The 15,185-nt window shown below is 34.1% G+C and overlaps 2 protein-coding genes across 5 annotated transcripts; both read right to left on the reverse strand.

The window, feature by feature from the left end:
• Positions 1 to 465: 465 nt before the first annotated feature.
• LOC114418059 lies at positions 466 to 12,223 on the reverse strand. 4 transcript variants are annotated; one of them, XM_028383206.1, is made up of 17 exons: positions 11,816 to 12,222; positions 9,217 to 9,420; positions 8,877 to 9,058; positions 7,651 to 7,777; positions 7,336 to 7,533; positions 6,702 to 6,761; positions 6,475 to 6,534; positions 6,250 to 6,309; positions 6,022 to 6,081; positions 4,857 to 5,891; positions 4,663 to 4,758; positions 4,107 to 4,180; positions 3,199 to 3,250; positions 2,286 to 2,372; positions 1,968 to 2,008; positions 1,140 to 1,208; positions 466 to 1,055 (listed from the first exon to the last, which is right to left on the reverse strand). In XM_028383206.1, the coding sequence occupies exons 1-17, from the start codon at positions 11,930 to 11,932 to the stop codon at positions 914 to 916; spliced, it is 2,664 nt and encodes an 887-aa protein (XP_028239007.1). In that variant the 5' UTR covers positions 11,933 to 12,222; the 3' UTR covers positions 466 to 913. The 4 variants fall into 4 exon arrangements, 3 of the variants coding, with proteins under 3 accessions (XP_028239007.1, XP_028239005.1, XP_028239008.1); XM_028383204.1 differs by having other exon boundaries at positions 466 to 1,058; positions 11,816 to 12,221; XR_003667974.1 differs by having other exon boundaries at positions 1,040 to 1,058; positions 2,214 to 2,372; positions 11,816 to 12,223.
• Positions 12,224 to 13,846: 1,623 nt separating this feature from the next.
• LOC114419236 (sister chromatid cohesion protein PDS5-like) lies at positions 13,847 to 14,521 on the reverse strand. The gene is made up of 3 exons (XM_028384874.1): positions 14,438 to 14,521; positions 14,105 to 14,293; positions 13,847 to 13,933 (listed from the first exon to the last, which is right to left on the reverse strand). The coding sequence occupies exons 1-3, from the start codon at positions 14,519 to 14,521 to the stop codon at positions 13,847 to 13,849; spliced, it is 360 nt and encodes a 119-aa protein (XP_028240675.1).
• Positions 14,522 to 15,185: the final 664 nt, after the last annotated feature.

The raw sequence follows: 15,185 nt of genomic DNA on the forward strand, positions 1-15,185 counted from the left end.
TTAATTTGAATTGAACACTGGTTATAAATATTTTTTTTATTAAACACCTCGTCTTTGAAAAAACACTTTTTTTTTTTTTACAAAAACTTGCTATTAGCACAATCACAACATAAATTTTTGACGCGTCAAAATTAGCAAAATGTTAAAAGGTGTGTAGTGTGTTTGGTACATACTCAAGGACAATTCAAATACAATAAAGTAATACCATTTAAATCACATCACAACTTTTTAGTTTTGTATCTCTATGATGATGTTTGATATGCAAAAATATTAAACATAATAATACAAAAAATTATATAATATGCCGACCACCGATAGTGATGACAAGAACAATATTGTCAACCAGTGAGGTTATAATTTTGACATGGGAGAGGTTTAATAGTGTGAGGGTACATTATATGTTCTCGTCTTTCACAAAAATTTAGACTTTTGTGTTGTTCTCGTGTGTTATGTTTCTCAAGCCCATTTTTAAAATCAAAGATGAAGTCAGTCCTTTTCATTTTCTAAGGCATCAAAGGGACCATAAATGTTAAGTACTTTTGAGAGACCTGAAGAAATTCACCCTATGAAGCCAGTCCCTTATCCATGCGGAATCAAAGGTGACAAATCATTTCCTCTGTTATTCAAGAATACTAACCTTGCCAATCAACAAGAATGAACAAACCCTTCTATTCTAACACAAATAGATGACTTAATTTACCTATATGGAACCAAGTTTTGAAAAGGGTGTGAAAAAACCCTTCTGAAGAAAATAGTCTTAGACACCATAATATATCAAACCATGCTAGAGACTAACCAGTTTGCAGGGTTCTTGACACTAACTATGAAACAAAACAAGACTAACTAGTAAACACTGCACAGCTTCACTGCATTGAGGCCCGTAGCTGGTAACCTTTTTCATGCCCTTCTTCATTTACACCCTTCTTCTTTTGGTTTTAGGTGTCCTAGAGTCTTTTCTGCTAAAAATGATAGGTGAATCATCAGCCAAATCAACAGCAGAAGTATCCGCAGATTTCACAGATTTGAAGATGCCTGCAGAAGCTGAAGCTCTTCCCCTACTGATCCATTAAAAAATTCCAATAAGGATCCAAATAACACACCTGCTTTACCTAAATATCTTGCCTAGCATGGAGACTAACCTGGACTGAGAATTTATATTTGCACCCTTGGCTGACTCCAATGCGGATTTTTCCTTGCCATTTTCTGCTCTGTACATTATGAATAACTTGACAGTATAAGCTTAATATATCAGATAAGGATTAATAGCAAAAAAACTGTATAGAACTTAGTTGAGGACACCAACTCAACAATCATATTATTAGATAAAAGGCCTGTTATTGGTATGAAATCGAAGATAATTATGTCTGCTATACTATAGATATGATATAGTTCGAGGGATTTAAAATAACATATAAGAGAAAAAACCTTCTAGTTTGAGGTTCTTTCAATTGAAACTGGATTCGGAAAAGAAAAAATGACAAGTTGAAACATAACAAGTAATGAAAACAGTGCTTTATTAATAACAAAATTTCAATGCATCTAAAATACATAATAGAGGTACTTACATAAAAGAGTCATACTGAGTAGACCCACATGTTAAGATTACACTTACTAATGACCAGTTATTTGGGCCAATAAAAAGCACAACAGTAAACTTATTATTATGTAGGAGTAATGGCATCTATCAGTAGCATTATTGATTAATGAAGGTATAAATATTTAGACAAAACAAGAGAGATCCTTTACTCTTATGAGATGTCTTAGGGTATGTTTGAATTTGAGATTTTGGAGGGAAAGGGAAAGGAACGAAAATTTTTAATTTTAAATTAAGAGAGTCATGCGATGTTTATAAAAAAATAAGCAAAAGACTGCTATGCTAATCTATTATATTATTTATTCCATTTTAAAAAATTATCAAATTAGAAAATATTAAGCATTTATGTCCTTCAAGACCAGATTATACTTACATGTCTGATGCTTGTGCATGCCTCTGATGTGCAAGTCCTTCCTGATAGCAGAATATCAGGCATGCATGAATTAAATTTATAATACAATATCATACTACACACACATGCACTCACTTAAGAACATACAATGATTAAATTAGCATCTAAGCTTTATATTCACCTCATCTAATGAAACGGAAACAGCAGCACATACATGTGACACATGTACATACAATCATTAAATAAGCATCAAAACATGATACTCACCTCATCTATGAAAAATCATCAGCAACACACAAACACGCGGTAATTAAATAAGCATCAAAGCTTTATGGTCACCTCATGTAACAAAACATCTACAGTAACTGGTTCCCAACGCTGTCTTTTGAGGTTCAACACTTCAACATCACCATCGGCATACAAAATCTATTGAAAAGCAATCCAAAATATTAACAAATATAATTATAAACTTATTCAATGGTTTATACTTTTAAAGTTAAGTGTAAGTCTAACTCACACGAATAATTTTGTTTTAAATAATTGTGCACAAGAAGAGTGAAAAAATGAGAATATAAGAGTAATAACATTTTCCTTTCAACTCTCAGGTAAGGCAGTAAGTCTTACAGTTCAGTAGCCAGAAGTTTTAAATTCTAGCTCTTACTGTTTTCATATACCTTAGAAAATGAGTGCTAAAGTTGGGAAACCATCAGAAAGAAATATTAGGACCTATTTGGTTTGGCAAAATGTCTATGATTTTTATTTCCTAAACAAATCTTTGAAAACAGAAAATAAAGTAAAAACAAAGTAACACTTTGTAATTAATAGTAAAAACAAGTAATGAAAACAGAAAATATTGTTACCTACTTTCATGAGGAGAAACCAGGCACATGAATAAATAAAAATCCATGCTTTTCAATAGTTAAAGCCTTAAACTAAATTGTACTTTGTAGTTACAAAGCCCAAAAAAGAAAGATAAAACTTACCACAGGATTAGTAATATTGAAAAAAAGAATGGTTTAAAAGGTCATATGCCACCAAGATATTATCAGAGTCAATGCTACTGTTTGCAACACAAGGACTAGAATATCTTGAATCAGCATGTTACATGGTTTTGATTTATAGAATAGCATACATAATGCATTCCAAATAAGTAGCAACATATAAAGCCTAAATATGCAAAGATGCATGAACGAATACTAGAGCTGAAAAGCCTCAACAAAAAATAAAAAAAGATCAGTAACAGGCATCTCACCTTGTGCTTTCCTTTGATAGGATCATAAGAATCAATAACACCTTCATAAAACCTGAAGTAAAGAATCACACACGGAATTACTGGATAAAATAAAGCAAGCAACAACAGCACACACACACTTAAACTAAAATTACGAAACAAGATAAACATTTAGTAGGTTTCGGGAAGATGTTAAATAACAACCTACCGATATCTTTAAAAGAAAAAACTTCCACAGCATAGCATTTAGCTCTAAAGCTAAAGTTAAAAAACAACCTTCTTTGAATTCTTTATTTAAATCACATAGCATGATTCTTAATTCAAATGTTCTAACACAATCCAATAGGCAAACCAAGAGAAAAGAGATGGTAGATGATCATAAGTGCCTCCACTCTATTTTCAAAAGCACATGCAATTATCTTATAAACCTACTGAATGAGTTTGCAAGACATGGATGGTTATTTCGAAATATAAAAATTCAAAAAGAATCCTTTACAATTAACTTTTTTAAACAATCTCCACCAAAATATAAAAGTATTGCACATGCCAACTCTATTAAGTATTGACAGAGGAAGTTCACATCATAAAAAGGTGGCTCATGGTAAACCTTCATCCTCCATTTTTATGTGTCTATGCTTCCGAACACAACTATGACTTATAACAAAGTTCCCTCTAAATATAAGTATTGTCCTAAACCCATAGTTCATAAGCATGAACCTAAATGTTAGAACCAAGATGGTTTAGCAAAAATATTTCACAAAAGCGTTCAAGAGGAAGAAAAGCCCACTTGTGTTTTTTTTTATTCTCCTTTATCCCTGCACATCATAGGGTCTAATGTAGCTAAGGCTACAGTATACTTGCTTAGAAATTGGAAATAGAGGAATACAGAGATAGAAATAGGTTACAAAATAAGCTACTGAGATACTTACATCTTATCCTTTGGCCACCAGACCTTGATCCTTCTACAAACCAATGAGCTACCATCATCACAAGATTCAGATGCCTGAAGAAAAAATGTACAGCAAACAGCAATTTATTGAGAGAGAAAAAAGTTAATAGGGTATAAATTAGGAGGAAAAATTAATAGAAGAGGAAATTTCCGGTATACACACAACATTGAGAACAATAATCTAATTCAAACCGTTGTCAAAAGCTTGAAATATTATGTCAAATATTATTAGTTAGAGTTTATGCCACTATTGCTATGTAGTAGTGAGGAGAACAGAGTACAATTTTTAGAATAGGCATTGGTCAATGAGAGATGATCAGATATAAATCTTTAATTAAGAAGTCAAAAGCAGCAATAGGAACACTATACTGCCATTAGACTTTCCAAGGCATATCATCTTGTTTGCATAATTAGTACATAATCTTAGAGAGTATCACACATTAAGGACCTTCCAGTGTAAATCAATGAAATTTCATGGGGGGTTTTATTGGAAAAAACTAAAATTTCAATAACTCCGATGAATTTCAAATGCATACCTCTACATTCGCAGTAATGTGTCTCCTCCTCAAACTTGCTTGTGGGGTTTCCTTGACACCACCTAACGTTTTACTTGCAGATTCTACAATCAGCTCCTAAAAAGTGGAGACATCAGCCCCAAAAGACAAAACATGTGAGGTTTTACTAATATATCGTGTTGTTCTGGAGGATTGTAAAAAGGTACTTGCTATACCTTCACAGCTGATGATTTGTTGACACCCTTATTAGGAGTAGCATTAAGCCTCCTCCTTTTCTTAACATCTGTTTGAGCTGAGGATCTGCTCTCTTCTATATTTTCTAGCTCAATATTCACAAATGACTTGTGTTTCCCCTCATATCCACAAGAAGCGCTAGGTTCCCTCTTAGCAACTGATTCTGGAGCCACAAGTTTCCCATCAACCCTTACAGAAAATTTGATTTTCCTAATGGGTTTTATTTCAGAATCCTTCCTTACTTCAGATTCCTTTTCCAACCTAACTGCTGGGGAATCCAGAGAAGTCTTCTCAAGAAGAGAATTCAAGTTGTCTTCCTTTAATATTGACAGAGAATTGGAATGAACATCTTGATTCCCAGTGTTATTTATTTTCCTTGGCTGACCGCATTTGATATGACGTCCATCAGGAATGTTATTATTTACAGGAGCAGCATCCGTATTCTCATCAGTTTTATGTTTAGGTTCACTTGTATCATTAGCTGGAAAATCACTGCCAATATTTTGAGTCCTTCTGGATTGGGCAGGTTTTGCTATGTTCTCACTTTTCAACATAGAAACTAGAGTTTCACTTACAGTTTTAGGCTTCCGATGCAACTTATCCTTTCTGGAAGTAGGTTTTTCAGAAGATGGATATGGAGAACTGCAATTGCAAGCCTTCCTGGATAGAGCTGATTTCCCAGGTTTTCTTTCTTGATAAATCCATGAGTGATCATAGCCTTCCTCTGCATTCAGTAAAGAATTAGGCTTACGGCCCCTCTTCCTTGGCACAGTATTCAACTGCATTTCTGATTTTGGTTCCTGAACAGACTCTAAATTGTCAGTTTCCAAATTGGCTTTTGCACTTCCTCTTTTGGAGTTCTTAGTTATTGCAGAATGTGGTCTCCTTTTTGAACCAGATATGTTTATCGATTCACCATCCATGGCAGAAGTACCACTTCTTATGTTTGACTTTGTATCATCCAAAATTTGGACATCTCTCTCACCAGTAATATCCAGTTCATGCCCCTTGGTTTCCTGATTAAGTTAAAAGTTTAATACTGCATCTATATTGACAGTTGCTTTTAACTAAGCAAGCGTTGTAATTGTATTTAAAGGAAAATTTAATAATCAAATAACTCATTGAGAAGGACAGAAAATAATTTACATCAACTGGTTGTTCCTCTGCATCTTTAGGAACATTAAGTTTGTTCTCAGCTTCCTGAACCTGAAGCAATGCAACACAACCAATCCTAACTTAATCTAGCTCAAAGACTAAAATCAAGTAAAAACTTGTTGCAAATAAAAACAAAAAAAATATCAAGATATCAATGTAATAGTGAAAGGAACCATCCATAATCAAATAACTCATTGAGAAGGGCAGAATATAATTTACATCACATGGTTGTTCCTTTGCATCTTTAGGAGCATCAAGCTTGTTCTCAGCTTCCTGAACCTGAAGCATTGTAACACAACCAATCCTAACTTCAATCTAGCTCAAAGACTACAATCATGTAACAACTTGTAGCAAATAACAATTAAAAAAATATGAAGATAATGTAATAGTAAAGGAACCATCCATAATCAAATAACTCATTGAGAAGGGTAGAAGATAATTTACATCACACGGTTGTTCCTCTGCCTCTTTAGAAACATCAAGCTTGTTCTGAGCTTCCTGAACCTGAAGCATTGCAACACAACAAATCCTAACTTCAATCTAGCTCAAAGACTGAAATCAAGTAACAACTTGTTGCAAATAACAACAAAAAATATTAAGATATCAATGTAATAGTGAAAGGAACCACCTATAATCAAATAACTCATTGAGAAGGGAAAAAGATAATTTACATCACATGATTGTTCCTCTGCATCTTTAGGAACATCAAGCTTGTTCTCAGCTTCCTGAACCTGAAGCATTGCAACACCACCAATCTTAACTTAGCTCAAAGACTAAAATCAAGTGACAATTTGTTGCAAATAACAATAAAAAAATATGAAGATTTCAATGTAATAGTGATAGGCACCATCCATATCCCCCAACCCCTTGTAACAGAACTAGAGTGTTATTACATATGGGAACAGCTTGAGTGAGCAAGAATATTTTGATGGTAAATTACTGGTTTATTAGCAATCAGCTAGAGTGGTTATTTTTCTCTGCTGGAATTTGATCAGAGCTTCCTCCTTGAATGGAACACAGGTGACATGGTTGACAGCTGTTCATTTCCTACTCGAGTTTTTAGTATGCCTATGCTTTTTGGGCATATTTCAAGAAGGAGAACCAGTCTGCTTATGATTTGAAACATTTTTAGAAAACATTTAACATACTAAAGAAACAACTGCAACATTCAAGGTTCTAGAGAACTTGCAGAATTCAGCTAAATTCTTCCATGGTTTCCAATATGCAGCAAAATTAATACTAAGCAAGAATATCACATATTAGCTATAACAGTTTATCTGATAGAGTGTTGCAAGTAAAACTCACCACTGTCTTCTTAGAACCATTTGAATCATCACACTGAGGGGATTCAGATTGGTTCTGGCAAATATCAGTTAGTATCTGTGCATACTCATTTAGAGCTCTGCCTGAGGACTCCACCGCCTTCATGAGATAAGGCTTGAGATTAACAGCACAGTTGCTAATTACTTTCTCCCCCAATGACCAAGACATAGGTGAAATAATCTGGGAAAATAAATCAAACTAGATTGTAAATTACATAAAAGGACATGAAATAACAAATAAGCAAATAAATCAAAGAAACAAAAAGATAAGAGATCAACATCATGCAAAGCATGTTACCTGATTTTCATTCCCTACGCTATCCAACAGAGGTCTAAGAAGAGCTGGGGAAATTTGTTCAATTTCTTGCAAAATCAGGGTCATTATTGATTCCATTGAATGAATTGCATTACAGGGATGGTCTGACCTTTAAATTGAGCAAATACTTTAAGTAATTAATAATTCTAGAAGTGAATGAAAACTTAAAGGTGGGGAAAAAAAAGGAAAAGGCAATCAACTTTTGTTTTAGTAGCAAGCAATCTGCATTTTCATCAGCATTTATTAATGTAAAACAACTACCCAATGTTTCATCTATGACTAGTCATTTGCAAAAGGAAAATGCAAAGGAGACCTTAATTTCCTTGGCTACACTGCTTCATTCTTGAATACGTACAACACAAAGAATTCACAAGAAAATTGCTTCATCTTCAGAAGCATCTCAAGTAAATTGATAGGAGAACTGTAAAATAGAGCCATGTTTTACTGAAAGTATTCACTCAAATTTCTTCTGTTTCTACTGATACTAAAGTGATATTAGTATCCCTCTGGTACAAGAACTGATACAAAAGCTCACCCAAACAGATAGAGACTGTTAGATATAAAATCATCTGTGAGCCTTCACCTTACAGCCACTTAACCTGTTAGGTGGAAGCTAATAAATGGTTTCAATTCTAACACAGACAATGCAGACACTTCAGGATCCTGGATCTGCTTCGTCCCCTTGCTCCTCACACTTGTAACTTGCTCACCCCCTCTATCCCTCCTCCCTTCCTCTCATTGCTTTCATTTCAAATTTACAACTGATTCTATTCATTGCATTTTAAATATCGCTGATGGTTATCTCTACTATTTTCCTCAATGCCCAGGTGAAACCCAATGTCCTGCTGCCCTTCCCTATCTTCCTAACATACACCTTAGCAATGGGAGGGTGTCTAACAAATGTTTTCAAGAATTTCAATCAGGACAGCATGCAGATAAACTTACACATGACTGAAATTTAAATATGATCCTCTAGTCTTGTGATCAACTACAACATGCTTCAACAAAAATGCAGAACTGTTTAAATGTCAACTATTTCAACAGATCTCAAATATCCACTTAGAAGAAATAAAGAAGAAACTTAAAAGTTGGGTGCAGGAAGAAATAGAGTTATGTTCCTTTGTTAAATAAGTAATTGAAAATAAAGAAACATATAAAAGTTTGAAACAGGAAGAAACAGATAAGAGAGACATTGTTAAGGCTCTAACCTTATATATCTCAAGAAATGCTGAAACATTTCAATAACCAGGTCATTACACTCAAGGTCCAGCATGACCAAGCATAATCTGACTTTATTGGCATTATCGAGTATGGTAAGTGCTTTTTCATAGCCACGGCCAGATATGTGAGACAATTTCTCAAAAGATGCCACTGTGAGCTTGAATATTTCCTGCTCACCATGAAACGAAATGAAATGCTATATTATAATTTGAACAAGAAAAACCATAGTTATAAAAAAGCATTAACATCATTTATGGTATACATTTTACAGTATACTTGGATAATTTAATATAAAAAAATACAAGTACATCAAATTAAAATTAGTACCTTCATTTGTTCATCATCATAAGGGACATCTGGTGCAGTGATTCTTGTAATCTCATTGATGCAAGATGTAACTGAAATCTTAACATCCCCATCTGTGTGCCTCAAAAGTTCATCGGAAATCAATGCCTTCATTGCAGGTACAAGTGATTCTTGAATTGGCTTAGTTGGTTCTTGATCCAGGGATGATAATAGCAGCTCCAATTTCTAAAAGTTAGAAAACCAAAAATAAAAAGTCAAAGTTCAACAAGCTTGGAAGGCCTGTTGTAACAATGTTGTTAAACTTTGCCCAGAATTCATAAGCAGCACTGAAATACATGAGGAAAACTCCCAATTTATTTTTTTACTAAAGAAGAGTTAAACCTGATATTCCACTTGATCTTTTCAACTCAGGTGATGGAATAAACAAAACCCTTTCTGAATATCCATATTTTATTGCACAATTTGTGAGCACATGTCAAATATCAAAGCAAACAATAATGGAAGGTAAATCATACATTCATCCCCAATAAACAAAAAAATATTTGTTTGCATCTAATTAACAAGCCATATAATATAACTCACGATCAAATTCAACAAAGTAGTAAATTCATTTGACTAATTGTCACAACCAAACAAGAAATACAAAAGGGGCCTAAGTTATAACATCAAGGAGATAGAGAGCCTCAAACTCCATAGGTCAAAACTACTAAGCTGTTCTTGAGTAGCACTCTAGCATGGCCTCCCAGATTTGTAGCTGTCAAGGGAAAGTAACTCCTCCCCTGTTAGCGGTGGTTCCCTTAAGTTCGAGACTAAGGGTAGTCTCCAAGAGGAAGAAAGGAAATAACAAACTTAAGCCTAAATATTCTACGTTTTATTCTGTGCCTCTTGATATTTAAAGGCCTATCAAATATGTATAATAACCGCAATCCCACTATAATAACCGCACTCCCACTACGATAACCACTACAATAACCACGACAATAACTACTTCTAGAATGACAACTACCCCTATGGCAAGTTTTCATGGCAGAGCATCTTTTTCCTAACATTCCCTAGCCCATCAAAAACACCTTGTCCTCAAGGTGTTGGGTGCAGAAAACAGAACCTGGATCTCAAATGAAAATGGGTGTAAGAATTAGTGCCTGAAGATGATTGCGGAGACAGAGCCCTTTGGCAGCGACGAGAATGGTGAAGAGGATGAGGAGGAAGGGGTGGTTGAGATTTGTGTCCCTGACCGTGGCAGCACACACAATAGAAAGGGAGAAGCGAATGTCGAAGAGAAGGATGCTGCGACTGGATGGCTTTGTGTGGGACCGGTTACTGGCGGTTGGGAGGGGGTCGGAGGAGAGTGTGTGGTGCTTGTTAACGGGAAGGTGGGAAGTTGCCATGGGAAGGGGAGGCAACGTGGTTTCTACTGTTGGTGGAGGCAGTATGGTTTTTGCTGTTGGTGGTGGTTTAGCAGAGGAAGAAGATGGGTTGGTTACCTTGGGAAGCAAAGGCGACATAGATGGTGACTTCTCAAAGGCAGAAGATGGAGAGGGTTGTCTGGGTACCATGGTATTCAGTATCCGGAGAATGTCATCAAGTTTGGAAGCAATGGAAGTTTGGGCTGCAGTAGTGGAAGTTTGGATTGCAGCAAGTTTGGCCATGGCGGCCTCAAGACGATCCACACAGGCGGTGGAAAGTTCGGTGTCCGCCATTGAAGAGTGGCAGGTCGGACCAATTGTTAGCGGTGGTTCCCTTAAGTTCGAGACTAAGGGTAGTCTCCAAGAGGAAGAAAGGAAATAACAAACTTATGCCTAAATGTTCTACGTTTTATTTAGTGCCTCTTGATATTTAAAGGCCTATCAAATATGTATAATAACCGCACTCCCACTATAATAACCGCACTCCCACTACGATAACCGCTACAATAACCACTACAATAACCACCACAATAACTACTTCTAGAATGACAACTACCCCTATGGCAAGTTTCCATGGCAGAGCATCTTTTTCCTAACATCCCCCTTCCCAGGGAACATGGGAACCGCCCCAGTAACAAAATGTCACTAGCATTAACTATTAATTCTATCAAGCACCACAGTTCAAATTAAAAACTTGATCTTCAAGGAGGATTTGGACTTCCAAATCCAAATGGGCTTATAAAGATGGACCTGACAGTCACTCTATTCAACCAATGATTCGGAAATAGGAAAAGGGATTTTCAGACAAACGCCCCATTAGATAAGTGAATAGAGCCACAGGGACCCAAAGAGACTCAAACTTACAAAATTCAGGAAAAATGAAAACTTGAAGGCTTCAGAAAAAATGAAAGACATTTTTTTTACACATTCTCTTTGGTAAAAATCCAAAATTTGGGCGTCCCAATCCATTTGAGTTCAGAAATACCAAACATGAAGATAAACAACTGTATCACAGAATGGTTGTGAAGAAAACATGTATCTACACCGAATATAAGAAATTACAGACAGCAACAAATCTCTTAAACAAATGATCGTCCAACTGATGGAAATTCACGATCAATTTCAGAAGACACAGCAGAATTCATGACACAAAAAACCAGCAGAGAGATATACATGCATCTGAAAAACAGAGGTAACACAAGATTAGAAATTACATCAAGGAGTTGCAGAAGCTTGTGAACCGAAGAGCACTTGAGGAGCTTTCTCCCCACATGTCTAAGGCTCTTTGCTGTGCTCCTCTCTGTCTCTGTCAAATCATTAGCAGAAGCCATTTTGTGCCTCAAGCTCTGCACATTCGCACTCTAAAAAACCGTTTTTTATAGCCCTAAGACTCACTCTAGCTGCAAACAACTCAGCGGACCCAAATTCAAGGGCTTAAGGCCAAGTGATGGACATGCAAGCAGGCACACACAAAAATCATCACTTTCAGTCAATGATTTATTAATTTCATACATCATTCAGTTTGTTTCTGGGTTGAAAATCAACACTTTACTGGGATTACTTTTTGTTGTTTTTTTTCCTTTTATTTGATTTTGATTACCTTAAAAAGAAAAAAGGAAAAAGCTTTAAACGGGTCATTTCTTTTCTTCCTCATTGGCGCTTTAATGCCTGTTTTTGAGCGTCCAGGACAGTGCTGATGAGCTGAGCTTCGGTAATATTCTTGCTGCAATTACCATTATACCACTTGCTCGTATAATATTTTTTTGAATTACAGAGCTTATGTGTCACTAACACACACTTGCATACCGCTGAGTAGAGTATCTAGTACGTCAATTTTTTAAATTTGAATTGTTATTGAGGTGTGCAAGAGGATTTGTATTGTATATTTCTATCCTTCACCCAAAATTAAACATCTTCATATTTTTTGTTATAAAAAATACTATTCATTCTACTCTACTCTGTTCAATAGATTACTAAGGTGTTTGAATAACATACATAAATCAATTTTACTCGATAAAATTATTATTTTGTTTTTACCATGAAAGTTTAATTAATTATTTTTCACCATAAATCTAATTCAAACGTACTATATAACAACTTGAATTCTTACAAGAGGATTTGTCTTGTGTATCTATATCTTTCACTCAAAATTATAAAATTTCATATTTTTTACTATAAAAAATACCATAAGTTAAAATCCAATCACTTTCATTAAACCATACTAAGAGTAATTTCCAATTGATTAACAATGTTAAAATATTCATAAGAAAAGTCCATGAAAATTAAACTTACAATTCTTATAATCAAATTTTAGAAGAAAAAAATATTTAAGAAAAAATTATATTACACACCTAAATGGAAATTGTAGTTGTTCACATAATAGACTAATAGACGCTAATGTGTAAGTAACACATAAGAGTCATGCAATGCTAAGTGTTCAATTAAAAATAAATACACAAGCAACAAGATATAATAATTGTTCACAACGACTACATTAGATTAGGGCTATAAAATAGTTTAGAGTGTGAATGTACAAACCTTGAGGCAGAAAAAAGTGTCTACTAATGAGTCTGAAGATTTATCAGAGAGAAACACAATAAAGCAACTTGGACATGTAGGGTGGATGTTTCTCAAGTGTTCTTTAGTTCATAAGCAGAGCAACTTCTTAATGTAATCTTTTATGCTATATTTCCTCTGTTTTTCATATGCATGTATATCTTTATGTAGATTTATGGAAATGTTATAAGATGAAAAGTAATTAGAAAATAATGTAAGTTGACCACTCCATTATCAAATTCACAAAGATAAATAACTATCTCATTATCAACTTATGAATATTTTTCAATATAGAAGAGTTTACAATGTTAGGGATTCAATATTCATCAATAACTAATTGATGTATAGATGGACCTAATTTTGAGATTAGAGATTTTATAGCAATACATGAATCTCAATTTTGAGACCGAGAATAAAATAACTTTGACATTTGAAGATCTCAAAACCAAAAATGAAAGTAAAAAATATGAAAGAAATATTTTGAAACTAGGGATTTCAAAACTATAGTAAAAAGAGAAAAACTATTGAGAATCAAAATTTTACAACAATAACATAAAAGTATATTATTCAACACAAGTTCAAGGAAAGTAATTGGAATAAAAGAAACATATAAAAGTTTGGAACAGGAAGAAACGAATTAAAGACGTCAAGGCTCTAACCTTATAAATATCAGAAAATGCTTAAACATTTCAATAGCCAGGTATGTCAAGTGCTTTTTCATGACCAGATATGTGAGAAAATTTCTCGAAAGATGCCACTATAAGCTTGAAGATTTCCTGTTAACCATAAAATGAAATGCTATACTATCGTAATTTGAACAAGAAAAATAATGGTTACAGAAGAAAAAAAAAAGCATTAACATCATATTTATAGTATACACTATACAGTATACTTGAATAATTTAATAAAAAAAATACAAATACATCAAAGTAAAATTAATACCGTACCTTCATTTGTCCATCATCATAAGGGACATCAGTGATTCTTGTAATCTCAATGAGGCAAGATGTAACTGAAATCTTAACATCCTCATCTGTGAGCCTCAAAAGTTTAATGGAAATCAAAGCCTTCTTTGAAGATACAAGTGATTCTTGAATTGGCTCGGTTAGCTCTTGTCCCAGGGTTGATAGTAGCAGCTCCAATTTCAAAAAGTTAGAAAACCAAAAATACCATAAGCTTGGAAGGCATGTTGTGTTGTAACAATGTTGTTAAAGTTTGTACCAAAATTCATAAGAGTCACTAAAATACAATAGTTGAAGCAGTGGCAGAAGTTTATGAACAGAAGAGTTCTTGAGGAGCTTCTCCCCCACACGTCCAAGCTTCCTTGCTGCTGCATTCCTCTCACTCTCATCCGGATTCGGCATTTTCACTGAAACCCGCAATGAGAATCAATTCATTGGCGCTTATTTTTTGAGTTTCAGTACTATGATTGCTGCAATTACCTTTATATCCCTTCCTCATTTCTTATGTGAGGGAACTATTTTTGAGATTTGAAAATAAAAATGGTTTAAAAGAAAATTATTTGAAATTAAGAATTGAACAAGATAAATATATGTTTAAAATTAGGGATTTCACAATCGTCAATTGATGAATTAAAAAAAAAACATGGATGTATAAAAGAATTTAATTTTGAGACTAGAAATTTCACAATAATACATTGACAACATTGATCAACTAAAAACAAAGCCTTCTGTTAAGCAAAAAACTATATTAAAAAAAAAGGTGCTTTTGACCAGATTTTAAAACAAAAATATAGACAAAGATGTTTTGAAACTAAGGGATTTCAATACCATAACAAAAGGATGGAAACCGAGAATCAGAATTTTATAACAATAATAGAAGAGTATTATTAAGCACAAGCTCAAGGGGAGAGAGTAATCACATACCTTAAGATCTTAGAGGAATTTGACTTTTAACTATAGATTCCAAAACATTCAGTTGGATATTCTTCTTTGCTTCGTATAAAAAAGGTGTCTATGTAAAGATTTTGACTCTCAAATCAATATCGATTAAAGTCAAAAGATTAGA

The sequence above is a fragment of the Glycine soja genome, chromosome 7, assembly GCF_004193775.1.
Source record: "Glycine soja cultivar W05 chromosome 7, ASM419377v2, whole genome shotgun sequence".
In the NCBI taxonomy this organism is placed as follows: Eukaryota; Viridiplantae; Streptophyta; class Magnoliopsida; order Fabales; family Fabaceae; genus Glycine; species Glycine soja.

Bases quoted from the DNA above. Each gene is read 5' to 3' on its own strand.
- LOC114418059 (XM_028383204.1), bottom strand. From the start codon at position 11,932: ATGGCTTCTGCTAATGATTTGACAGAGACAGAGAGGAGCACAGCAAAG. The intron at 7,534-7,650 runs GTAACATGCTTT...TTATTTTCCCAG, and splicing joins GCGTAGGGAATGAAAATCAG to ATTATTTCACCTATGTCTTG. The intron at 6,082-6,249 runs GTAAATTATATT...GCATTGCTTCAG, and splicing joins CAAAGGAACAACCATGTGAT to GTTCAGGAAGCTGAGAACAA.
- LOC114419236 (XM_028384874.1), bottom strand. From the start codon at position 14,521: ATGCCGAATCCGGATGAGAGTGAGAGGAATGCAGCAGCAAGGAAGCTT. The intron at 14,294-14,437 runs GTTCATAAACTT...TTGAAATTGGAG, and splicing joins AGCTCCTCAAGAACTCTTCT to CTGCTACTATCAACCCTGGG. The intron at 13,934-14,104 runs GTACGGTATTAA...TATGGTTAACAG, and splicing joins ATGATGATGGACAAATGAAG to GAAATCTTCAAGCTTATAGT.